At 46.2% G+C, this 27,488-nt stretch overlaps 1 protein-coding gene and 1 long non-coding RNA gene across 2 annotated transcripts; both read left to right on the plus strand.

Moving 5' to 3' along the window:
* The first annotated feature begins 220 nt into the window (after positions 1–220).
* LOC109191572 lies at positions 221–22,347 on the plus strand. Its single transcript, XR_002055951.1, has 2 exons — positions 221–253; positions 22,176–22,347. It is a non-coding gene; the product is annotated as an uncharacterized LOC109191572 (long non-coding RNA).
* Positions 22,348–22,711: 364 nt separating this feature from the next.
* Positions 22,712–24,630, plus strand: LOC109191564 (zinc finger BED domain-containing protein RICESLEEPER 2-like). The gene is made up of 6 exons (XM_019342190.1): positions 22,712–22,718; positions 23,025–23,651; positions 23,763–24,076; positions 24,147–24,318; positions 24,402–24,437; positions 24,506–24,630. Exons 1-6 carry the CDS (start codon positions 22,712–22,714, stop codon positions 24,628–24,630), a joined length of 1,281 nt encoding a protein of 426 aa, XP_019197735.1.
* The last annotated feature ends 2,858 nt before the right edge of the window (positions 24,631–27,488 follow it).

Raw genomic sequence — 27,488 nt, forward strand, 5'->3', positions numbered from 1 at the left:
CAGTCATCTCTCAATCTCTCATAGTCTCATTCTCTCGTGAGACTCTGAGAGTCTGAGTACTCTCTCACTCTCACAGTCTCGCTTCTCTCCGGTGGAAGCTATCACTCTCACTCTCTCAGTTCTCAATCGGTGGAAGCCCTAATCTCAGAGACGGTGAATCCGTTGAAGCCCTCACAACTCACAACTCACAACTCACAAGTCACAAGTAGGACACGAAGCCCTTTGTTCTCGGGGGTTTAATTTGAGAAACGAAGTAATCTCTAAACCCTAATTTTATAGATTATTATAGTTTAGTTCTCGGGGGTTTAATTTGTGGACTGTGACACAGTGAATCTGTTGAGAAGTTCCAGATTGCATGTCACTTGTCCCTTGATAGTGCAATTTGTGATATTTTGTTGTGATTGTATGATTGTATCATTTGTATCGACTGTGATACTGAGAATCTGTTGAGAAGTTCCAGATTGCATGTCACTTGTCACTTGATTGTGCAATTTGTGAATTTGGTGGAAGCCCTAGCCCCTGTCAGCCCTGTGTGTGAAATCCATATAAATGATTAGCATTAGAAACTAGAAAGTATATATATGAATATATGATACTGTGATAGTGTTATTCTCTGTATCTGTTGAGTGTTGACTGTTGAAATCCAGATTTGTATATATATGAATATATGATACTTTGAATCTGTGGTTCAGTGACTTGTCCCTTAAAGGGTCAAAGGGTTAATGAATTTGGTGGAAGCCCTAGTGTAACACCCCTAAATTTTAAAACTTTTAATGCTTATGAAATAAAGGCAATTCTATCATTAAATCCCAAACAGAGCATAACTAAACATAATTGTTGGGGTGCTATGCCACATCTGAGCTGGAGAACTCAGATGCACAGGCTAAACTATCTAAACAGCAGAAATCCTCAAATCAATGTCAAGTACATCATCATGGCACGCAGGCCGATAAAAGAACTAAACTAGCTAAGTCCACGGGTCCAACTAGCGCGCTCCGGAGCTACTCATCTCTGCCTGAAAGCCAAATATATCTGTTCAGCGAATAATGCTGGTAACCCACTCCAACGCGTTAAATACAATATAGGTAGAAATATATAAGGAAAACCATTTTGAAGCCGGAATACATATATACTTATGAAACTCTAATTTAAAACCGAGAATAGACTCAATCAAGTAAGGGTAGGCACATTCAACAGAATTAATCACGCATATAAAGATACTAACATGCACCCTAAGGTCACAAGACTATTCCATATCAATCATAACAGTATTCAATGACTATTTCAAACACGTAAACACATTTGGTGGTGCCGCAGGACCAATCGCATGCACATACATGAGGGTCAGCGCATATAGCTCTGACACGGCCCCGAAGCACCCTGCTTGTACCGCAGCACAAGGAGATCGATCGCAACTAATCGATGAACCGCAGCTCATTTCTAACGTTTGATCGCAACCAGGCAGTGGACCGCAGCCCGAATAGTATGTATATCTGATCGCAACCAGATTATGGACCGCAGCCCTATATATATATATATATATATATATATATATATATATATATATATATATATATATATATATATATATATATATATATATATATATATATGGTAGGGAATATCCCGACCGACATAATTTTACCCCGACTGGTGTGCCTTTGTCTTTGTCTTCTTGTCTTTGCAGGTAACGGGTCGGGATTCTTGTGAAGAACCCGGTCGGGGTCCGACCGGGAGTTGCCTGAGCGGCAGTGTCGACCACCGCGCGGTAGCCCTTTGGCGAGAGAGCTGACAAAGGACACGTGGCGGCTCCTTGCGACGACAGACAGGGCACCCGGGAGGATGACACGTGGTGGCTACGTGGAGAGCATGCCGAACGACCGGATTTGTGTCTCCCGCGCAGCGGCTATAAATACCCACAGTAGCTACAATGAGGGGGACTTTTGGACGATCGATAGGTTGTTGTTAGAGATTCCCGACCGCAGTCCGTCGGTACTCAGAGCAACCAAGTAGATTGTACTTAGGGCCTTCACCGTGATCAATAAAGATATTTACTTGCTTTAATTGGTCTCGTATTTGCTTAATTATTGCTTACGTAGTAATTAGCAGTATCATTTTGGCGCCATCCGTGGGGACCCGTGCAAGAAAGCAAACGTCTTGACGAGCACCCGGTCTCTCTGCAATAATGTATCCGTGGGCATACAACAACTTCGCTGACGACTAGGCGGATGCAGCGAGCTCATCCGACCACCACGCAACCCAACAGCAAGGTCAGACGGTGGACCTAAATCTCAATCTCTCACCACCGCATCCATCCAACACATACCCGGCCGCCCAATAGCCGGTGAACTATATACAACCGGGATATCAGACACCCGGTCAGCAATATCCACAACAGCCGATGATGTATCCCGGCCAGTATCCATACCCGGTCCCACCTCAACCGTACGGGTATTGGCCAGGCCAACCGATGTATTACACGCCCCCGGTTGGCTACCCACCCTTTACGCCTGCGTACACGGCTCCAGCCGCCGCCCCTCCAGTATACCCGGCCGCACATGTAGAGCCGCAGCATCAGCCCACTTCCCGGGCTCGACGCTCGGCTCGTTCGCGGTTGGGGTCGGGGGGTGCTGATGCGATGGAGGCACCACGGCAGGCCTAGCAAGCACAGGAGGTTCCTGCCCGAGCGGAGGACCCCGAAGAAGTTACCCGGGCGGTAGCTTTTGATCGTCTTCGACCGGAGCTGCGACAACGTTTGGGGCCCCAAGACCCGAATCGGCAGCCGGAAGACGTGCAGATGCAGGACGCCAGCCAGGAGGCTTCATCCGGGCATAGTGGGTCGAGATCTCACCATCGGCGACGCGCTCGGGATACAGCCCAAGCCACCCAGACGGCCTAGCTCATTGAGACCCGAGGATTGCTGAACACCCTCCAGGCGGAGTTTGCGCAATTCAGGAGCGCGCACCCTGCAACACCCCCGGTCGACCAATCGACCTTGCTTAGGACGCCCTTTACAGCGGCAGTGATGGCTCAGCCTTACCCGCTCGACTTGAAGGTCTCCGGGGAGAAGAGTTATGATGGTCGTACGGACCCTGAGGTCCATGTTAATGATTTCTACGGCAATATGATGTTGAAGGGCGTATCAGACGCCGTAATGTGTAGGGCTTTTTATTCCACGCTTACCGGCCGAGCGGCGAAATGGTTCCGAACGTTGCAGCCGGGCTCGATCGAAAATTTTGATGCCTTGGCGATCAAGTTCGTGAGGAAATTCATCACCTCCAAGGTGGTGAAGAATTCCTATATGTACTTGGAGAAGGCCAAGCAGCTTGAAGGGGAGAGCTTGACCGACTTCCTCATCAAATGGAAGGCGGCGGTCGGGGAGGTCGAGCCCATGGATGATGCGACCGCCACCCACATGCTTCACATCTCCCTCCGGGCGGGCTATTTGTATCAGGATTTCATTCTGCACCCCCCGGCCACTTATGAGGAGGCCCTTCGTAGGGTCACAGATTATGCCAACGCCGGCGAGGCGAATGCCGTAAAGCGCTCGCAGGAGGTCGGGTCTTCGTCCCGTAAACCAGCCGGCCGGGCGGAACACCGATTGGGTGATGATCATCCCCGATCCCGCACCAGGCCTGGTGAGTTTACGGCCTTGAACCGATCTGCAGCGGAGGCCATGTAGTACGCTCAGTCCTGCAATCTCATCAAACTCCCCCATCCCGATCGAGACGGCCTTGACAAGAGTAAGCATTGCGCTTACCACCGATGTGCCGGGCATGACACTGAGGAGTGTACCAACTTGCGCCAACTGTTGGAGGATTTGCTCAATCTTGGGAAGTTGGACAAGTGTGTGGGGAAGAGAGAGGACACCAAGAGGAATACCGATCGGAGAGATCACCGGCGTTCCCATCACCGCTCCGATCGTTCTGATCGTGATGGACGCTCCGATCGGTCAGGTCAGGACCGAAGAGACGATCGAAGAGACGATCGTCGTGATGACCGACGGGACCCTGACCCTCCGTCTAGCAGCCGACCAACAGGAAAGCCGACCATCCACGTCATTTTTGGTGGATTGGAAGACGCTTCCCGACCGAGGAGTAATTGCCCGGTCGCCATAGTGGATTCCCGGGAGACCGGGAAGAGGCAAAAGATGGAGCCCATAACCTTCACCCTCGAAGATCAACCCAGCAGCGGTGACCACGGTATGGAGGCGCTCGTGGTCACGATTGATGTCAAAGGGACGGATGTCCAGAGGGTTATGGTGGACACTGGTAGCAGTGTGAACGTCCTTTATTTGGACGTGTTTGAGAAACTTGGACTTGATAGGAAGGAGCTGACTCCGGTCGGTGTACCACTGTCGGGTTTTACCGGGGCTCTTGTTTACCCCGAAGGAATAATAACGCTCCCGGTTGAGATCGGCACATCCCCGAAGTCGATCAAGACGGAGCTAGAGTTCGTTGTGGTCAACCTCCATTGCATCCACAACATAATCTTGGGCCGACCCGCCATTATGAAGATCGGTGGGATAATTTCTATGCCCCACCTCTGCATGAAATTCGCCACCCCCAATGGGGTCGGCGTAGTCCGCGGCGACGTCCAATCCGCCCGGAAGTGTTACACCCGAGCGGTCAATAAACGCGATTCCGGTCCGTCTTCCCGGGTGAACACCATAGCCAAGGAGGAGGCGAAGGATCGGAAGGAACAACCTGAGCCTTCCGAGGAGATAGAGGAAGTTCCCCTGTCCGAGGACCGACCGGACAGGAAGATGAAGATTGGCCGGGCCCTCACCCCCGAGCTCCGAGCGGAAATCTTGGCCATACTCCGGGAGTATGCCGATATCTTTGCATGGGGGCCTGAAGACATGCCCGGGATCGATCGATCGGTAATTTGTCACAAGCTAGCCGTCGATCCCGCAGCAAAGCCGGTCGTGCAGAAGACCCGACACCTTTCTTCCGATCGTCGCGAGTTCGTCAGGGAAGAAGTTAAAAAGATGGCGGCGATCGAGCACATCCGACCGGTGATCTATCCCGAGTGGGTGGCCAACATTGTCCTTGTTCCTAAGCCCCCGGCTTAGAGGATGTGCATTGATTTTACAGACCTCAATAAGGCCTGTCCGCTCGACCCGTATCCTCTACCGAGTATCCACCAGATGGTCGACGAGACGGCTGGGGCCGAGCTGATGAGTTTCATGGATGCATTCAAGGGTTATCATCAAATCATGATGCACCATGAAGATGAGAGCAAGACAGCCTTTGTGACCCCGAACGGGCTGTATTGCTACCGAGTGATGCCGTTCGGCCTCCGTAACGCGGGAGCGACCTACCAGAGGATGGTCAATATGCTCTTCGCCGATCTGCTGGGCCGAACGATGGAAGCTTACATAGATGATATGCTGGTCAAGAGTCGGGACCGATCCGACCACACTCGGGACCTTCGGGAGTGCTTCCAGATCATGAGGAAGTACCAGTTGCGGCTGAACCCGACCAAGTGCACATTTGCGGTTCAGACCGGCAAGTTCCTCGGCTACATGATGACCAAGAGGGGAATCGAGCCCAACCCGGCCAAAGTAAAAGCGATTCTGGACATGCAACCACCTTCTACCGTTCGGGAGGTCAAGCAATTGACCGGTCAGTTGGCAGCTCTCAGCCGGTTCCTCTCTAAGTTAGCCGAGCGCGCTCAACCTTTCTTCAAGGTATTGCAAAAAGTTAATGGATTCGTCTGGGACGAAGAATGCCGAGCGGCTTTTGATGAGCTGAAGGAGTATCTCATGTCACCAATTGTGCTCTCAAAGCCCGAGCTCAGAGAAGAGCTAGACGTGTACCTCGCCGTCTCCGATCGTGCAGTAAGCGCAGTATTGTGCCGAACCGATCCGGAAGGGGTCCAGCGACCGGTGTACTATGTAAGCCACGCGCTATATGGTCCCAAGCTCCGGTACTCCCGGTTAGAGAAGGTCGTTTACGCCTTGTACATTGCCGCGAAGAAGTTGGCTCCCTACTTCCAGGGTAGAGCAATTCGCGTGTTGACCGATCAGCCGATCGGGCCAGTCCTCCGAACTGCTTCATCATTCGGTCGCCTAGTCAAGTGGGCGTTAATGCTGACCCAGTACGCGATCGAATACCGACCGAGACCAGCCATCAAAGGTCAAGCCCTAGCTGATTTCTTGGTCGAGTGCACCGCCCGGGATACCCGACCCCCTGAGGTTGCGGATCCTGAAGCTGAGTGGTGGTCATTGGCTACTGATGGGTCGAGTAGCAAGAAAGGAGCAGGAGGAGGAGTGGTGGTCACGAGCCCGGAAGGATTCAAGGTCTACTTCGCCCTCAATAATGAAGCCGAGTACGAAGCCTTTATCAATGGCTTACAGTGCGCTCGGGACTTGGGGGCTGAATACATTCGTGCCCAAACAGATTCTGCGCTCGTGATCGGGCAGGTTCTCGGAGATTATGAAGTCAATGGAGAGCGTCTACAACTATACCGAGACCTGGCCATGGAGAAGCTTGCTCAGTTCCGGGGGTATACCGTCCGGCATATACCCCGATTGGATAATGCCGACGCGGACATCTTGTCTAAGATGGCTCAAGACGCCCCGGAACATATGTCAAAGATAGCTCGGATTCTGGTGATCCCGAGACATAGCATCCATCGCTTACCGGTCAATCCAATCCAGCCGGTAGAAGACAATTGGATCACCGATCTAAAAGAGTTCCTCGAGCACGGTCGACTTTCGGACGACCCCCAACGTGCTCGGAAGGCCAAGCTTAGAGCCCCGAGGTTCCAAGTCTTGGACGGTCGTCTTTACAGGCGATCGTACGGAGGCCCTCTTATGCGTTGCTTGACCGCATTTGAGGCCGATCTGGTCATGAAGGAATTGCATTCGGGAATATGTTCTTCACATCAAGGAGGCCGATCGCTAGCCCGTCGTATCATGCTGATCGGGTACTATTGGCCGTCCCTCCAGCTAGACTGTGAAAAGTTAGCTCGGGAATGTGAGACGTGCCAACTGTTTGCCCGGATGCCTGGACGACCGGTAACCTTCTATCAGCCGGTCATGACTGCAATTCCCTTTGCTAGGTGGGGGGTAGACATCTTGGGCCCCTTCCCTCAACTCTCTGGTCGGAGAAAGTTCGTGATTGTCGCCATCGATTACTTCTCCAAGTAGATAGAAGCCGAGCCCTTAGCCACGATCACTTCTCAGCAGTGTGCTCGGTTCCTTTGGCGCAATGTGATTTCCCGCTTTGGTGTGCCCGTGCATCTCATCAGCGACAACGGCCGTCAATTTGTAAGCCAGTATTTCCAAAACTTCTTGGCCACGATCGGGACGACCCACGTCCGGTCGTCGGTGGCTTACCCGCAGGGGAATGGACAAGTGGAGAATGCCAATCGGACGATTCTGGAAGGTCTGAAAAAGAAGCTACTCTCGGCCGGTCGTAGTTGGGCCGATGAGTTGCTATATGTTCTTTGGACTTATCGGACGACCCCGAGGGAGGCTACTTTGGAAACTCCATTCGCCCTTGTCTATGGAGCAGAAGCCCGACTCCCGGTCGAAGCTTGGATCCCGACCGATCGAGAAAGAACTTACAACGCGGAGGAGAATGAACATGCGATGGTCGTGGATCTCGATGGGGTCGAGGAAAAAAGAGAGCTAGCCGCTCGGCGTATAGCCGAGTATCAGAAGCGAGTCAAGAGCACAAAGGACGTCCGGGTCAACCCTCGTTATTTTCAGGTGGGAGATTACGTTCTACGACGAAGGGAGGGCGGGAAGCTAGCTCAAAATTGGGAAGGGCCGTACATCATCAGCGCTATCATACGGCCGGGGACATACCGACTGGAGACGACAACCGGTCGGGTAATCGAGGGGACTTGGAATTCCGAGCACCTCGTTATGTTTAGGCATTAGCCTATTTTTTGTAATCTTTGGACGAAGTGGGGGCTCGACCTGCGAGTTAGTCCCGGTCGTCATTTGTAATTAAATTTATGGTTGTAAATATTTATTTAACCGCCTGCGAGCGGGAAGGTTTAATGTTCATACGATCGGTGATTGCTCGACCGTTTGCATACGGCGGCCCGGTCGGTTATTTCCTTTACCTTCATTGCGCGCAGATCAATTCATCATCAAGTTACCTCGACCGGGCAAGTATATCGACCGGTCAAATGCGCTCCTCTTCGGCGGACATTTGGGTCACGCCACTGATCGGGAAAGCTAGGAGCTCTCAGCACAATTCCCCGATCCGTCCAACTTCTTTCCACTATCGCACCCACTCGTGCCTCGAGGGCACAATAGTGTGGGGGCTGGGATGAAGGAAGTATCTATAGGCCCGTCATTTGGGAAAATCCCGACCGTGGTGGCTTACCTATTTTCAAAATTTTGACAAGGCCTAGAGATCGGATAAACCCAATCGGGTTGGCCAGTTTGACGTTGAATTCTCGGATGCACGACCGGGCCATAAGGCCATAAGGTCGGGTGTCGAACGAGTCGAGTAGCGCTGGACCGGGCCAAAAGGCCATGAGGTCGAGCATTAAGGGTCGGCACATGCATGACTAAAAATAGAAGTGCGAAAAAAGAGAACGATCATAACAAGTTTGACAAAAAATGGATTTCATTGATTAGAAGGATAGCGCCCGGTACAAATTCGGGACCAGGCTCCCGATTAAAGTTATTACAAAAAAAGAAGTATGACTTCTTCTACTTCTTCGTAGCCTCGGCATCGTCCTTCTTCGGCAGTCCCGCTCCGCTCGGGGTGGCCACGACTCCGCTCGCCTTAGTCTGATCTTTCGACTCGAAAGGCGCCGGCCCCGGGTCGGGTATATCATCAGGGAGAGTAGTTAGGACCAGCTGAAGATCATCCCCTTCGAGGGCTTGTTCCATGATCTTCCGGGTCTGCTCACGCATCTTTCGTTGGCCGGCTTTGTATGCCCACCGGCTAAACGTCCATACCAGCTTCTCCTCGATCTCGGTGCCCCGAACGGACCGGAGAAAACGAGTGCCCGACTCGTTGTCCCGGAAGAGGTGACGGGCGAGTTCGTCCGGGTTGTTTTTACGAGCCTTTAGCTCGGCCACTTCCCCGACCGCCTGTTGGGCGACCTGCTCTGAGAGATCTCGCTCGGCTTTCACCTTCTTGATCTCGACCTCGAGGTCCCGGATCTCCTGTAATCGCCGATTGGCGACTTTCTTCAGGGCCTCGGCTTCATTGGCCTGTAAGGCCCGTTGTTGAAGGAATTGGGCCGCTCGGGAGATCTGCAGTGCACAAAACGATCAAGTTAGCCGAGTGGAGTTACTTAAAAGAAAACTTAAAAGAAGGAAACGTGTTTACCTCAGCCAGGTCGTGACCGATCTTCTCGGCTACCTGGCTCGGGCTCAGCTTTGTGACGTCCTCCTTGGCCGGCCCGGCGTTCCCGATCCGGGCGAGGATCGAAGATCCGCCTTTGCTGCCCCCACCTGAGGGACTCGGGCTGTGCTGCTCGCGACGCCGTTTCAGAGCCCCGGCCTCGGAGACATTCTTCTCCGTCGTTTTTTCCTTGCCCTTCCCGACCACCACCAGGACCTCAGATGCGTCCACCACGTAGCCTTCAGCCGTGGTGACGGTCGATGCCCCTATGGGTCGGGCAACCGGAATCTCTTTTTCCCCGGCCGGCTTGGCCTGGGCTTTCTTCTTGCCAAGTGAAATCTTGGCCACCGGGCGTAGTGGGATGTCCTCATCTCCAAAACCGGCCATCTCTGCAAACAAAAAAGAGGGTTATATCAAGTTAAAAGCACGATCGGGATATTAAGTGTCGGGGAAAAGGGTTAGCCTCAAACCTTTACCCTTCCTTTTGCCCCGAGCGGGCATCCGTGCAATTGTTACACCCGCCGGCTCGGGTTTGTACTTCTCGGTCAGATCGTAGACCGGATCGGGCAGCCGGGCCGCTTCGTAGCACTCGGGCGATGTGAAGATTCGGTACTCGTAAATCTCGCCCGAGATCTTGGTAACGGCATCTATAAGGGCCTGAGTCTCGGTTGGGATGACTTGCTTTCGAAAGCGTTGACTCCAGACCCTCTCGACCGGGAGGATCCACGGATCGTTTTTCACTGAAAAGATCCGGTTCTTCCACCCCTGGTTGTTCCCGGGCAGCCCCTCAATCAAGCACTTATCTGCTCGGGACTGGGTCATCAGGAACCCACCCCCGTATGCGGCTGCCAACACCTTCACTTGGTAGACAAAGTTGAAGAGCTCCATGGTGCAGGCCAAGTTGTGCCGACTGCAGATCTGGGGAAAACACGCGATCATCCGGTGCGCGTTCGGGCAGATCTGTCCAGGCATAACCTGGTAGTAGCCCAGGAATGCGGTGAGGAGGCTTGAAAAGGGGAAAGTGATCGGGGCCATTAGCGAGTCGTAATGCATCTCGAGCCACTTCCCCCGGTGCCGCTCGATGATGTTCCCGAGCTGCCTGCTAGTGTCGAACTCGACCGGACCGGCAAGAGTTGCAGCGATTCTGCTTGCTTCTCCTTTTGTCAGCAAGCTCATCTGGCCTTCGACGCTCTCGCTGTTAAGGAATTCAAACCCGTCCCCGCTTGGCGCCGCCGGCCCGGCCGGGTCTTCCTCGACTGCATCTGCTTTGTCTGCCCGGTGGCCCTCTTCGGGCTCAACCTGAGGGTAATCCCCTATTACCCTCGTAGGCATTTCCCTAACGCCTTCAACCGGGGAATCCCGTCCGCTTGTGGACGTTTTCCCGCTCTCTGCACTCGAGCTCCCCGACCCGTTGGAGCTCGACCCCGACGTCCCTGATGAGCTTGACGACCTTTCTTGCTCGGGGGCTCGGACGGGGATTTGCTGCGGTCGTTGATCGACCTCTGGAGAGTAGGACATGATGTCCACCTCTTCGCTGCTTTGCTCGACCACGTCGTCGTAGTCTGCGACCGAGATATTCTGGCTATCCGAGTCTGACATCTTTTCTACCTAAAGGTCGGTCGAGGTTAGTACAGGGCTCGGGACGTTAAGTCAGAGTTAGTCCTACCCTAATCCTACGTAAAGCTAAAAGTAAAGCAAAAGCTAAGGAGTAGAGAGCTTACCGATCAGGGAAACTTGACTGAAGTTTGCAGGTGAGTTGCTCGGTTGATCTGCTGAATAGCTCGCTCGGGACTCTCTGAGGGTGCCGATTGGATCAGAAGATTGAGGAAAGTTCAAATGAAGGCCTCAAGGGCCTATTTATAGGAGAGCATTTGGGCGGGAAACCAATCCACTTGCGCGATGTGACCCGCACTGATTCCGAGGCGACCGTTGCAGTCGTAGATGCCGGCAGTCGCCGACACGTGGCAAGAGGAGGAATGACAGCTGGCCGGTCGATTTGGTAGCTGACGGTTGGGCTTCTTCATCCAGTCCCGTTTTTCCCGGACGGTTAAAAAGGCCCGGGCTGGGGGGCTCTTGGTAGGGAATATCCCGACCGACATAATTTTACCCCGACTGGTGTGCCTTTGTCTTTGTCTTCTTGTCTTTGCAGGTAACGGGTCGGGCTTCTTGTGAAGAACCCGGTCGGGGTCCGACCGGGAGTTGCCCGAGCGGCAGTGTCGACCACCGCGCGGTAGCCTTTTGGCGAGAGAGCTGACAAAGGACACGTGGCGGCTCCTTGCGACGACAGACAGGGCACCCGGGAGGATGACACGTGGTGGCTACATGGAGAGCATGCCGAACGACAGGATTTGTGTCTCCGGCGCAGCGGCTATAAATACCCACAGTAGCTACAATGTGGGGGACTTTTGGACGATCGATAGGTTGTTGTTAGAGTTTCCCGACCGCAGTCAGTCGGTACTCAGAGCAACCAAGTAGATTGTACTTAGGTGTAACACCCCGTGTTACGACCCCCAAAACCAATTAATTAATTAATCAATGGCCCAAGAGAAAAGATAAATTATAATGATTAATCAGGGAAAAGGCCCACCATAGTCCGTGGGCCCTCATCTCTAAACCCAACCCCTAATCCCAAAAGGATTAGACCCCAAAATAAGACCCCTAGGTATATAAATAGGGAACTTAGGAGGCACCTAGAATTCCCACCACAAGAGTAACGCCCCACCACCCCAAAAGAGCTCCAAGAATCCCCTTAGAAGAAATCAAGAAAGCAAGAAAGCTTAAAGAAAGATCCTTCGTAGCCAAGGAATTAATTAAGGCTAAGAGGTAACCCATGTCTCAACAAAACCTATTTTCATAGCTATGATTCCCCCCTGTAGGATTTCCCCATATTATTGTGTATTGATGATTTGTGATATTGTTATTGATGATTGATGGGATAATTCCATGGGTGATCTTGATATTGGGAGATTCTTGATAATTACGGTGTTCTTGATGATTATGTGGAGTTCTTGATGTTTATATGTCGTTCTTGATAATTGTATGGCGTTCTTGATGCTTATGTGTTAATTGTACCGAACCTTGTAATTAGAAGACGAATCGTATTCTTGTTGGTATAAAAGTGATTAGAACCCTAGGTTGTATCGTATGGTATTATTCTTGGGGTATCGGGTGGGGAAATCGCATGTTTGGGTGTCGATTATGTTTAGAAAAGCATGATAGGTTAGGTGTCGTACGTTTCTCGTATTTGATCCGTTAATTGTCTACGTGTTGATCGTTAATTGCGTTGTAAAGTGTCTAAGCATGGTTTCGGGTTCCACAATGGTTCCCGTGGCGTTTTGTGTATAAAGAGTCAGTGCGGGGTAGGTGGGGGCAGGGGACCCGCCACCTACCCGCGGCCAGAAGGGACGTCTCCGGCAGCGGGCAGCCGGCGGGCGGGCAGCTGCCCGCCGGCGACCCGCTGCCCGGAACAGTGCTACCGGCGGGTGGCCCCCACCCACCGGCTACCCGCTGGAAACCTCCCCCATTCGGGACCCCGGCTTCCCCTTTTGATGTTTCCCCGATCCCCGTGGTGTCCCAACAGACTCCGTTCATCGTGCCGTGTCTAGTTTGATGTTTCGGGTACCGTTCGTAGGTTTATGAGTCTTTTATATTGCATGCTAGTTGAATTGGTATCCCGTTGACCTAGGTGGAAGAAGTATGAACCCCTTAGGATTATTCTTAGTATGTGAAGGATCACGCATAGGTTTTGTTATACGCTTTCTCCCCCTTCCCAATGTGATAATGTGGGTTGCATGTGCTTGCTATGTGTTATGTGTGCGTGATACCCCAATCCGGTTGCGATCGGATTGGTTATTCCTGAGCTGCGGTTCAGAAGCTGGCTGCGGTCAAATTTACACTCTAGGGCTGCGGTCCACCGTTTGGTTGCGATCAAACGTTTCTACATGAGCTGCGGTTCATACTTTCCTGGCTGCGGTCAGATGGCATACTCTTGGGCTGCGGTCCACTGTTTGGTTGCGATCAAACTATGATGAGCTGCGGTTCATCGGTCGGTTGCGATCGACCCCTCCGTGTTGCGATACGGGCAGGGTGCTGCGGGGCCGTGTCAGAGCTATATGCGCTGACCCTCATGTATGGGCATGCGATTGGTCCTGTGGCACCAACAAAGTGTGCTATGTGATGAGATATTGATGAGTTGTGATTATGAGTATCTTGGGGGATGTGATTATGGGATTTATGCTGGGGATTGTTTATGTTGGTTATGATTATTAATTGTGCTCAGCTTTATCTGTCTTGCCTGTTGTGGATTGTATACGCTTGTTATAACTGTTGCTTGTGTCTAGCCTTATCTGTCGAGTCTTTCCCGGTTTTAAAAGCTAGAGTTCGTAGGATATATCTTCATGCTCAAAATGGTTTTCGTATATCTACATATATCTCTATACGTATTGTATTTCAACGCGTTGGAGTGGGTTACCAGTATCTCTCGCTGAACAGATATATTTGGCTTTCAGGCACAGAAGAATAAGTCACTGGAGCGCGCTAGAAATTGGAGCATAGAAGTAGATAGTTTCCCTTTCGGCCTGCGTGCCATGCTTATGCATTTACATTATCAAGGATATTAGTTAGTTAGCCTGTGCACCTGAGTTCTCTAGCTCAGGTGTGGCATAGCACCCCGTACTCTTGTATTACGTTTTGGAATTTAATGAGATTTCGCCTTTATTTTATAAGTTTTAAATGTCTTGAAATTTCGGGGTGTTACAGTTGGTGTCAGAGCCTAAGTTTGACCCTAGAAAAAGACTCTTAAGACCGGACTTTAGGACATTAGGCTTGAACTCTAGGTACCTAGGAACATAGGACTCGGAAATCTTAGGGCGCGCGGTGAGATTGTGAAACCTACACATAAATTCCCGCACCTTACCCCTTCCCGTTCTAAAGCCCTCCCCCACTTATCACTTCATAAGAAGTGCATCGAACTCTAACCTAACGTTCTTATAAACGCTGACCAGAAAGACGATAGCATGGCCCCAAACAGAAGACAATCGAGGGCCCCAGAGCCCGCCACTGACGATCCCTTGACCCAGACCTTACAGCAACTAACGCAAGTCGCACAGGCACTAAGTGACGTAGCCCTTCGCAACAACAGGCCCCCACCACCTCCATCAAACGCAAACTCAGACATCGCCCGACAAGTTTCAAACCACCGACCACCAACATTCTCAGGAGAAGAAGACCCCGCGGTCCTAGAAGAATGGATCCGGACCCTTGAAAAGATTCTAGGAGTAGTAGAATGCACGGAGGGACGTCGCGTAGAGATAGCCTCGTTTTACTTCGGACACGAGGCCGATCTCTGGTGGATCCACGAGGGGCCCACTTACCGACAAGAACCGGGATTCAACTGGGAGAGCCTCAAGACACGACTACGAGAATGATTTTATCCAACCCACGTGAAAGCATCCATGTACGAAGAGTTTCTCCATCTGAAACAAGGGACGGCCACCGTCATGGAATACCATAAACGATTCCTCGAGCTGGCACGCTTCGCGCCAGAGCTAGTCCCCACCGAGGTGACCAAAATAGAAAGATTCGTATCGGGCCTCAACTTCGAAGCCCGGAAGGCACTAGTGGTAAGCAGGCCTCAGACCCTCAATGAGGCTTACTCCAGTGCCGCAAATCTCTATCGAATCCAACTACTCCAACGCGGAGTTCAGGAGCAAATACGAAGGAGAAACACCAGGAGTGGGGCACCGCCGGCGAAAAGGACGAGGAATGACACCGGTGCAAGATCAAACAATCCGGCCAATCAAAGACCGCCCCTGGGGAACAATGAAGCTAATCCAAGAAGCTTCCCTTGCCCGAAATGCAACAAAAGCCATAGAGGCAAGGATTGCATGGGCAACCCCTGGCGATACTTCAATTGCGGAGAGGAAGGACACAAGGCCTTCCAGTGCACTCGACCCCAAAGGCCACGCCCCACCGCCGTGGGTCAACACGGGGGCACCGGTCATCAAGGGAGTTACGGCGCTCCCGGGAAAATATTTGTTATGAGCCACACTCAAGCCAACCTTGGAAACGAGGAGGACCTCGGAGAAGGAAATCCAATCCCGAAAGACGAGGACCATGCGGACCCCACGGAAGAAAATCAAGAAAGCGAATACTGTCTGGGATAAACCGTCACACCCCCTTGTAACCACCCCCCCCCCCCTTGTTGTAAAAATCACTTACTTAGCTTAGCTATTTCGGAATTATTATGAATAAAGATTTTTGGTCGAATTTCGATTCCACGGTAAAACACAAGTTATATCACCAACCCAACCCTTCCCCCACTAAAGGACAAAATAAGGAAAAAGACAAGGTTCACACCATCAATAAATATTTAATGTTACCATTAAGAATGAAACCTTGGACCTCTCCTCTACAAGTTAAAGCCCTAACCACTAGCCCATGGGTGTTTCTTGAAACCACAAGGGAACACCCCCTTGTTAAACCCCTCCAAATCCCTAAAACCCACAAAACCCCCAAATCAAAAACCCTTCTTCTCCTTCCTCCCCTTCTCCTTCCCCATTCCTTCCCCTTTTTCCCCCTCTCACGCACACCACCACCCCCTACCCGGAAAATCACCAGCCACTCACGTCACCACCAACCGAACGCCGTCGCCACCCGGCCGCTCCCCGACGACCTCGCGCCGCCGCCCCGCCGTCCAAACTGCTCCGCCGGAAATCACCCGCAACGCCAAAGACGCCGCCCGCCATCCACCCGAACTCCGCCTGCTGCCATCGACGCCCCACTCCACCAAAGACCTCCACCGCCTCGCCGAGCAGCCGTCGAGCTCCGCCCCACCGTCGCCACCTCGCAGCAGCTCGAATCACCGCCGGAAAAGGGACCCGCCGGAAAATTTCGCCGGAGACCCACCGAAAAACTCGCCGAAAAAGTGCCACCTATCGCGATGCCGAAGAAACCCCTCGGAATCTGCACCCCGGAGTGGAGCAATGCCGATTACACCGTAATCGGAGGTAAAGCACTTGAACCCGACCAATTCTCTCCGGAATTGGTTGATATGCTTAGACATCAAGGGCTCTTAGACACTTACCTCGCCATCAAAGGGGATACATACCCCGACTTGGTGAAAGAATTCTACCAACACCTTGTGGCCACCAAACGAGGTGACAAAGTAGAAATCACCACCAAGGTCCGTGGCAAGGAAATTGTGCTTTCCGAAGGCCGTTTGGCCAAGCTCTTGAAATTGACCACCACGGGTGTGTCTAACTATGACCGGAAGGGGTGGATTGATACCCAAACCACGGGATATAAGGATTACCTCGGGTACCTACTCGGGAAGGAGGACGGGTTCACCTCGGCCACACGGCCAAACCGGAAGTGGCTATCGGCGGAGCAAAAGATATTGGTTATGATTGTAACCGATAGCCTCTTGCCCACCAATAATAAAAGCAAGGACGTAGGGAGCCTAGAGTGCACCTTTGCTTATCTCTTGAAACATAAAATCAAGTTCAACCTGCCGGCACTCATGCTAAAGCACATGGAATTGTGCAAGACAAACAACCGGCTTAGTCTACCCTACGGGATGATCCTAAGTTGGATCATGGAAAAGAAAGGGGTGGACCTAAGCCACACCGAGGTCAAGACCGCCAATGGCATGGTTTTCAATGCCCAAAACCTCCGCCGCAACGACATCTACTACACCGAAGGGGGACATTACCTCACCCTCGAAGAAATTTGCCAAAAACCCGAGGAAGAGCGGAGAAAATTGGTTGACCGATTGGACATCTCCAACAAGAAGCTCAAGCGAGCCATGCAAGATTGCGGGGGCTCGGAGGAAAATGAGGAACAGGAGGAAGATGACGGGCCTAACCCGTCAGTGCACCCACGGTCAGGGGGGACCCGAGGGGACAAAACGAGGGTTCGGTCAATGAGCGCATTCTCGCACAACTCAACCGACAGAACCAAATCATGGAAGAAGGGTTCTCATCCTTGATTCGCACCACGCGCGCACTCGATCAGAGGGTAGCAGCGATCAAGGCCGCCTTGGGCACTCGTAGGGCATCCAGTTCCAGCGCAGGAAACCGAGGTACACCCGGAACTCCTCTATCACAACACCACCAAAAGTTCAGCCTACCCCGAGCCAAGGCAAACGTAGGGCCGCATTCCTAATCAGGAGGCCGAGGTACGAGATGTCTAGGGGTGAAAGGGTGGGCTATCACACCGGGCTTCGGGGACGAAGCACCCTTGTAAGGGGGGGAGAGTGTAACACCCCGTGTTACGACCCCCAAAACCAATTAATTAATTAATCAATGTCCCAAGAGAAAAGATAAATTATAATGATAAATTAGGGAAAAGGCCCACCATAGTCCGTGGGCCCTCATCTCTAAACCCAACCCCTAATCCTAAAAGGATTAGACCCCAAAATAAGACCCCTAGGTATATAAATAGGGAACTTAGGAGGCACCTAGAATTCCCACCACAAGAGTAACGCCCCACCACCCCAAAAGAGCTCCAAGAATCCCCTTAGAAGAAATCAAGAAAGCAATAAAGCTTAAAGAAAGATCCTTCGTAGCCAAGGAATTAATTAAGGCTAAGAGGTAACCCATGTCTCAACAAAACCTATTTTCATAGCTATGATTCCCCCCGTAGGATTTCCTCATATTATTGTGTATTGATGATTTGTGATATTGTTATTGATGATTGATGGGATAATTCCATGGGTGATCTTGATATTGGGAGATTCTTGATAATTATGGTGTTCTTGATGATTATGTGGAGTTCTTGATGTTTATATGTCGTTCTTGATAATTGTATGGCGTTCTTGATGCTTATGTGTTAATTGTACCGAACCTTGTAATTAGAAGACGAATCGTATTCTTGTTGGTATAAAAGTGATTAGAACCCTAGGTTGTATCGTATGGTATTATTCTTGGGGTATCGGGTGGGGAAATCGCATGTTTGTGTGTCAATTATGTTTAGAAAAGCATGATAGGTTAGCTGCCGTACGTTTCTCGTATTTGATCCGTTAATTGTCTAGGTGTTGATCGTTAATTGCGTTGTAAAGTGTCTAAGCATGGTTTCGGGTTCCACAATGGTTCCCGGGGCGTTTTGTTTATAAAGAGTCAGTGGGGGGTAGGTGGGGGGCAGGGGACCTGCCACCTATCCGCGGCCAGAAGGGACGTCTCCGGCAGCGGGCAGCTGCCCGCCGGCGACCCGCTGCCCGGAACAGTGCTACCGGCGGGTGGCCCCCACCCACCGGCTACCCGCTGGAAACCTCCCCCATTCGGGACCCCGGCTTCCCCGTTTGATGTTTCCCCGACCCCGTGGTGTCCCAACGGACTCCGTTCATCGTGCCGTGTCTAGTTTGATGTTTTGGGTACCGTTCGTAGGTTTATGAGTCTTTTATATTGCATGCTAGTTGAATTGGTATCCCGTTGACCTAGGTGGAAGAAGTATGAACCCCTTAGGATTATTCTTAGTATGTGAAGGATCACGCATAGGTTTTGTTATACGCTTTCTCCCCCTTCCCAATGTGATAATGTGGGTTGCATGTGCTTGCTATGTGTTATGTGTGCGTGATACCCCAATCCGGTTGCGATCGGATTGGTTATTCCTGAGCTGCGGTTCAGAAGCTGGCTGCGGTCAAATTTACACTCTTGGGCTGCAGTCCACCATTTGGTTGCGATCAAACGTTTCTACATGAGCTGCGGTTCATACTTTCCTGGCTGCGGTCAGATGGCATACTCTTGGGCTGCGGTCCACTGTTTGGTTGCGATCAAACTATGATGAGCTGCGGTTCATCGGTCGGTTGCGATCGACCCCTCCGTGTTGCGATACGGGGCAGGGTGCTGCGGGGCCGTGTCAGAGCTATATGCGCTGACCCTCATGTATGGGCATGCGATTGGTCCTGTGGCGCCAACAAAGTGTGCTATGTGATGAGATATGGATGAGTTGTGATTATGAGTATCTTGGGGGATGTGACTATGGGATTTATGCTGGGGATTGTTTATGTTGGGTTATGATTATTAATTGTGCTCAGCTTTATCTGTCTTGCCTATTGTGGATTGTATACGCTTGTTATAACTGTTGCTTGTGTCTAGCCTTATCTGTCGAGTCTTTCCCGGTTTTAAAAGCTAGAGTTCGTAGGATATATCTTCATGCTCAAAATGGTTTTCGTATATCTACGTATATCTCTATACGTATTGTATTTCAACGCGTTGGAGTGGGTTACCAGCATCTCTCGCTGAACAGATATATTTGGCTTTCAGGCACAGAAGAATAAGTCACTGGAGCGCGCTAGAAATTGGAGCATAGAAGTAGATAGTTTCCCTTTCGGCCTGCGTGCCATGCTTATGCATTTACATTATCAAGGATATTAGTTAGTTAGCCTGTGCACCTAAGTTTTCTAGCTCAGGTGTGGCATAGCACCCTGTACTCTTGTATTACGTTTTGGGATTTAATGAGATTTCGCCTTTATTTTATAAGTTTTAAATGTCTTGAAATTTCGGGGTGTTACATTAGGGCCTTCACCGTGATCAATAAAGATATTTACTTGCTTTAATTGGTCTCGTATTTGCTTAATTATATATATATATATATATATATATATATATATATATATATATATATATATATATATATATATATATATATATATATATAATAACGTTCAAATGCGGCGGTGCGGCGGAATTTCAGAATACACCAACAGTGTTAACAATATGCACCAACAGTGTTAGAAAAACACACCACAATGAAATGCAATAAAACATCACAGAATACACAACAGACTCAAAAAAATACACCATACAACTCACCACCCCAAATGGTATATTTCTGAACAGTGTATGGTGTTTTTACTCACACCTAATGGTGTGTGTTTGGTGATGCAGGGCTCTGTTTACTCTGTTTTTTGTGGTGTATTTTCCTAACGTTGATGGTGCATATTTGTTAAACTATTGGTGTTGCCGCACCGTAAGAAATCGCCGCACCGTAAGACACTGTCGCACCTGAACTCGCCTATATATATATATATATATAATATATATATATATATATATATATATATATATATATATATATATATATATATATATATATATATATATATATATAATATATATATATATATATATATATATATATATATATATATAACAGCCGATGGTTCTCAACCCATCCAACTGCCTGTATAGCCAATTGATCGCAACAAATTTGGGGTATCATGCACAAATAACACATAGCCAAGCACATGCAACCCACATTAACACATAAGGAGGGGGGAATCATTGTGGAACACTTATCTTAATATAACTTATGCGTGGTCAACGACCTTAAACTACTCGAGATACGCCTAAGGGGTCATGCACCTTCCTCCTAGGCCATCGGGGTACCAATTCAACTAGCATGCAATATACAAGACTCTTTTACGTCAAACTAGACTCGCACATGACAACTGGGGTACAACGGGACATGGGGAAACATTAAACAAGAAAAAACACCGCAATCCACACCGGAATTCCAGCAGGTGGCCGGCGGGTGGACCTCCACCCGCCGACGGCGAGTCACGAGGCAGCGGGTGCTCGGCGGGCAGTCGCTTGCCCGCCGACTGCCCGCTGCCAGGCGGTGGTTTGGGCAGCGGGTAGGTGGCGGGTACCCCTGCCCCCACCTACCCCCCACTGACTCCTATGTAATAACTTGGTCCCGGGATCCCTCGTGGAACCCGAAATCATGTCAAGACACATTTAAAAACAACAATGACACCACGTAATCAAGTAATGGATTAACGGCAAGAATCACATCAAATACATCCTAACGCGACTCCTAAACATGTCAAGACTTAACACCCGAACATGCAAAATCCCACCCAAACATACCAAGAATAACACAATATGAAATCCACGTTTTAACCCTAGGGCTCTAGTTATAATTAAAACACAAGATCATTTATATAATTTATCTTAGAATCAAGAACACCAAGATTATCACATAAGCATCAAGATCAACACATAAACATCAAGATCATCTCATAAACATCAAGATTATCTCATAATCATCATATTAATCTCAGGAAAAGCCTTATTAAGACGCAAACATAGAATCACATATCAAAGGAGCCAATGAAGGAGATTATAGCAAGGAAAATAGGTTTTGTTGAGACATGGGTTACCTCTTAGCCTTAATTAGAATCCTTGGCTACTAAGGTTGTTTCTCTAAGATCTCCTCTTCATGATTTCTCCTACGTTTGGTGATAGGGGAATTCTTGAGAATTCTTGTGTGGTGGAATCTATTGTGGTGTGATTTCTAGGTGACTCCTAGGTCCTTATATATATATATATATATATATATATATATATATATATATATATATATTAAGAGTCCTAACTAAGGTCTGAAAGGTAGGGATTCGCTTATTCTATTCCTTATATGACTAATGGTTTGGTCTAGGGATAAGGGTCCATGATCCATGGTGGACCCTTCTATATTAATTAAGGAAATTCAATTCTCTTTTAATGGTAAGCAATTAAATAATTAGTTTGGGTTAGAGGCCGTAACACGGGGGCACCTAGCCTCTGACTCCTTGAGTCTGAAATCCATATAAATGATGAGCATTATAAAGTAGATGCGTGCTACTTAGCTTAAATGCCTGATTATGGATTTCTAATTTTCTATATAACTGTGCAAGTATCAAGTATGAAGTTTATGGATATGTGACCCTTAAATGATTTATGTGCAATTCTGCATACATGATGAAATGTGCAATTAACTGAAATATGTGTAATAAATAATAATGATGAATTTGCCCTAAAATGAGGGATTCCTATTTACTAATACTTTCCTACTATTATTACATTATAGATGGAAAGTGTTGGTGGATCTGGTAGTCAACCTCCTGTACAAAATGTGGAACATGATATGGAAGCAGGAGCTGCAAAGAAAGATACATCTCAGCAGCCATTGCCTCCATCTGTTCCTAAAAAAAGAAAAGAAGTTGAAACTAGATCTCCTGTATGGGATCACTTTGAGAAAATTAAGAACATTGAGGGCATTGTCATTAAAGGCAAGTGTTTTTACTGTGCAAAGATATTTTGTTGTGAGTCCAAAAAACATGGGACTTCTTCTTTGAGAAATCACATATTAAGTTGCCTAAAGAATCCTCATTCTAAGGATACTAGGCAATCTCTTCTCACATTCTCTCCTGTCCCTAGTTCTACATTAACTGATTCTGAAGGTGGTCAAGGGGTTTTGAGAACCTAGGTATTTGATCAAGAGTTGATTAGGAGAGCTCTCTGTGAAATGATTATTGTTAATGAGCTACCCTTTAGGTTTGTTGAGGGTCAAGGTTTTAGGAAGTTTGTTCTTGTTTGATGTCCTAGGTTCAAAATCCCCTCAAGATGGACTGTGAGTAGGGATATTCTGAAAATTTATTCTAATGAGAGGGTTAATTTGAGGAATTTCTTTAGGAACAACTATCTAAGGGTAAGTATCACTACTGATACTTGGACCTCTGTGCAAAGAATCAATTATATGTGCATAATTGCACATTTCATAGATAGTGAGTAGAAGCTGCAAAAAAAAAAAAAAAAAAAAAAAAAAAAAAAAAAAAATCCTTTGTACCTATAACTTCACATAAGGGGGAATATATATCAAAGGCATTGGAAACTTGCCTACTTGAGTGGGGGTTGAAGTCTGTTTTTTCTGTGACAGTTGATAATGCTTCAAGCAATGATACTGCCATAGGTTTTTTCGAAAAGAAATTGATGTCTTGGGGTTCTTCTGCTGTAAGGTCTAAGTATTTGCATATGAGATGCATTGCTCACATCCTTAATTTGGTGGTGCAAGATGGATTAAGGGAATCTGACAAGTCTTTTAAGAAGGTTAGGGACTGTGTGAGGTATATGAGAAACTCCCCTTCTAGGCTCCAAAAATTTAGAGACCTTTCTGACTTAATTGGGGTGGAAGCAAAATACTCTTTGGTTCTTGATGTTCCTACTAGGTGGAACTCAACCTATATGATGTTGCATACTGCTTTGCTCTATGAGAAAGTGTTTGAAGCATATGAAGATCATGACTCTTCATTTATTTCTGATTTGGGTGGGAAAGTGAATATACCTGATGAAAAGGATTGGGAAACTGTAAAGGGATTGGTGAAATTTCTTAAATCATTTTATGAAATGACTGTTAGGATCTCAGGGTCTTTGTATGTAACTTCAAATACATTCTTCTCTGAAGTTTCTGATTTATCTTGCATATTAAAAGATCTGGTGGGAGCAGAATCTGAATCTGTTAATCTTATGGGAAAGAATATGAAGGCTAAGTTTGATAAATACTGGGGTGATCCATCCAAGATGAACTTTTTGATCTTTTATGCAAATATATTGGACCCTAGGGACGACAAGACTGAGTACATGTCATATTAGTTTAATCAATTATATGGTGATGTAGTTAGTAAGCCCTTGTTTCATAATGTGATGAATGGCCTTAAAGAATTGTATGCTGATTATGTTGCAAGTTTCCTTGTCCAGTCTGCTCCTTGTGTTTCTGTTGGTGCTCCTGTTTCTGTTCAAGATTCTGCTCCTTCTGTTTCTGTTGGCGATCCTATTTCTGTTGGGAGGCCCCAAGCTTTGTTAAAATCTCAGTTAAAAAAACAAAGATTGGGATCTGGTGAACTGGCTGCCAAGAAAACAGAGTTGGAAGTGTATTTGAGTGAGGGAATTGTAGAGGAGGATGGTGATTTTGACCTGTTGAGATGGTGGATGGTAAATGCTGGAAGATTCCCCGTGTTGTCTAAAATTGCAAGGGATATACTTGTTGTTCCCATTTCAACAGTTGCATCAGAATCAACATTTTAGTACCAATGGGAGAGTTCTTGATGCATTTAGGAGTTCTCATACTTCTAAAATTGTAGAGGCACTGATTTGTGCACAAGATTGGCTAAGGTTGACCAATCAACCACTCAAAGTTGAAGAAAACATAGATGAAGTTGAGAAATTTGAAAAAGGTAAACTATTAGTTTTTCACTTTCAGTGTTTCATTTAATTGTTCACAACTAATTTTGTTCACAACTTTAATTGTTTTTTGCAGAGTTGTGCGGTGGAATTGGAGTTACTACTGGAGTTGGTTCTCTGCCCACAATACCTGTAATGTTATTTTACTTATTTGATTTATTTCATTCTAAATTTTCTTAGATTTGTTTGACTACTTCTCTGGAAAGTTTGGTGAGAACATTGGATCTGGTTCTGGAAGTCTAGAACCCCATGCCTCCCTGGCTGGAAGGTTTATTGGCTCAATGGCTAAGGATGACTCTGGCTAGCCTTCATTCTTAGCTATACATGTGTACCCCACAACTTGTCACATTGCCCTTCACCCAATATATATATATATATATATATATATATATATATATATATATATATATATATATTCATAATTTGTTGTGCTTTGTACACAAGATTGGTGGGGCATGACATTGTGCATGGTGTTGTGGGTTTAAACCCAATTGGCTACACCTCTTTAGCTCTGTTTGCTCCATCACCTTCCAACCACACAATGCGTCCTTTACGGACTTAGGCAAAGAGTTTACCAATAAAATGGACTCTATTGGACCAAAATTTTCCTAATAAAATAGTCCATGAGGCTCATCAATGTTCGTTTTAATGTATTATAAGCTCATTTTTATGTAGTATATATACTAAAAATGAACATGTAGTACTAAAAATGATTCGTCAAAAAATGAATCTCTAAAACATTAAAAATGAACTTTCTCAATATACTAAAAATAAACGCATGTGTTAGTGGTCCACCTCATAATATAAATCATGATCCACAATATAATAATTGAATAAACCTATTTTTGGGTGTAATTCAAAATTTTTATTGTTAGACACAGTAATTAATCCTCTCGCTAAATTATTGGCACCCCTTTTTGGACAGCGAGCTTGTTTTTTTATGTAATAATAAAAATGGCCGTATACTCTGATCTTAAATTAAGATAACATTCCTTACATAAACTAATCTTATGTGTATGTGAATTAGGTTAATTTAACGTGGGCATATGCATGTACTCTTATTGCATTTACTAGGCACAATATGTGCGCTGTGCGATAATGAGCGTTAAATGTACTTGTCCAATATTAAAATAAGGTAAAATTCTTATGTTGGATTTTTAATAGGTATTATAATTTTCGTCATGAATAACTCTTCAATTCCTAATAATTTAATATTACATTTAATTTTAAAAATATTACATTTTTTAACAAAAATATCATATTTTTCCTCACAAATATTACAATTTCTCTCATAAGTAACAATCAATCAATTTATCTATGATTAATATTACATTTTTTTCTCATGAGTAATTGTCTAATTCTTAAATATTACATTGATTTAAAAGTATTGCATTTTTAATCAAAAATATTATATTTTCCCTTATACATAATTAGTATTACAATCTCATAGGGGACTCAAACTTAAAGCATATATATTTTTAAAAATAGTAATAGAATTTGCTTATATTTTAACTAATTGATAGATAATTATTTCAATGTACTTTAGTGTTAAAATTAGTAGGAAACATATAACTTTTTTTATAATTATATAGCTAAGTTAGCTAATTGTTTCATAGAGATAACTATATTTCAAATAATAAGAATTGATAGAAAAAAAAATCGTACCTACTTCCAATTAAATATTAATTTAGCAAACATTAAATTTAAGGGTAATATTGTAAAGATTTGATTCTTCCTACTGCTGATAAACCCAATGTATTAAATTTATAAACCCAATTTGTATGCTAATTTGTACATTATTATTCTTAAATTCATTATTATATTATTCTTAAATTTAATGTTTACTCTAAATAAATATTTGTATTCAAAAAAAATTTAATTGAAGAACTAAATTTGGAACAAAATTAATAGTCAATAGGTCATTTATGATCCGATATAAATTGATAAATGTAATCAAGGGACCATTCTTAGAATTAGCTCTGCAATATTAAATAAAAAGTAAAAACAGTCAAATTAACAAAAAGTAAATAAATTGCAAACAAATTAACAAATTGAATAAAATTAACATATGATAACCTTATAAAATTTATTCAAGATACATGATATTACAATATTGATTGGACAAAAAAATTATGGTCCAATTAGTATTTAAACATTATTTATTTTCGTTTTATAATATTAGTGTTCGGACTGTAGAAGAACATTTTATACAACAAAACTATAATGTATAATAATAGAATTTTATTACTATTACTACTACTATTATTATTATTATTATTTTCAACCTAGGTGATCACAGTTTCGTCGGACTAATCCTAAACTCAAAAGACCTCGCTCTAGAGCCATTGTGGATGCAAATTGCGAGTCACACAATCAGCCCACAGGTCATATCCTAGTATTCATGTGCGCACAAAGAACCAAATTCAGACCTTCTTGCATCCTTTGACTTTTTTCCCATACAAGCTTTCAGTGAGATTCGAATCTCCACACTATCATCCCCAGTCATTACTTTTAAATTAGGCGACGAACCAATTACGCTAAGTCGCGGAGCAGTTATTATTGGTTTTATTTGGTGGGTGATGGCCTGATGGGTTCGAGCTGGTGGCAAGTTTAATTTGTACTTGCCCGTACGTTGCATTAGCGAAGGACATACTAATAATTCATCAATCATCATATGATAGGTTGATAGGATACTTACTGTTTACTTTAGTCCTAAAGTTTAAAGAAGGAAACAAAGTTTAATGAATGGGCGACTCAGACCACTTCCTCTCTTTATATATGTACAAAGGCAAATCTTCATCTTAGACAGCTTAAAATCTTTATCAAAAATTAAAGATGGAGCTGATAGAATCACTTTACTCAAGTATGGAGTAATTTTAAAAAGTTGATAGTAATTGATATAAAATAAAGTTTTTTTTTAAAAAAAAATATCCGAAATCTATATATATATATATATATATATATATATATATAATATCTTCCCATAGCAGGCTTTTTTCCGTCTAAACTCATTTTATTGGTCAAATTAATAATAAACCTTATTTGGTATGTTTAATGGAAATTAAGTAAAATGTATTAATTGATAACTAGTATTTTCACCAGTGCGATGCACGGGATGGATTTGTTATAATATATTAAAAATATTTAGATTGATATATAATTA

This window comes from Ipomoea nil, unplaced genomic scaffold, assembly GCF_001879475.1.
Source record: "Ipomoea nil cultivar Tokyo-kokei standard unplaced genomic scaffold, Asagao_1.1 scaffold1694, whole genome shotgun sequence".
Classification (NCBI taxonomy): Eukaryota; Viridiplantae; Streptophyta; class Magnoliopsida; order Solanales; family Convolvulaceae; genus Ipomoea; species Ipomoea nil.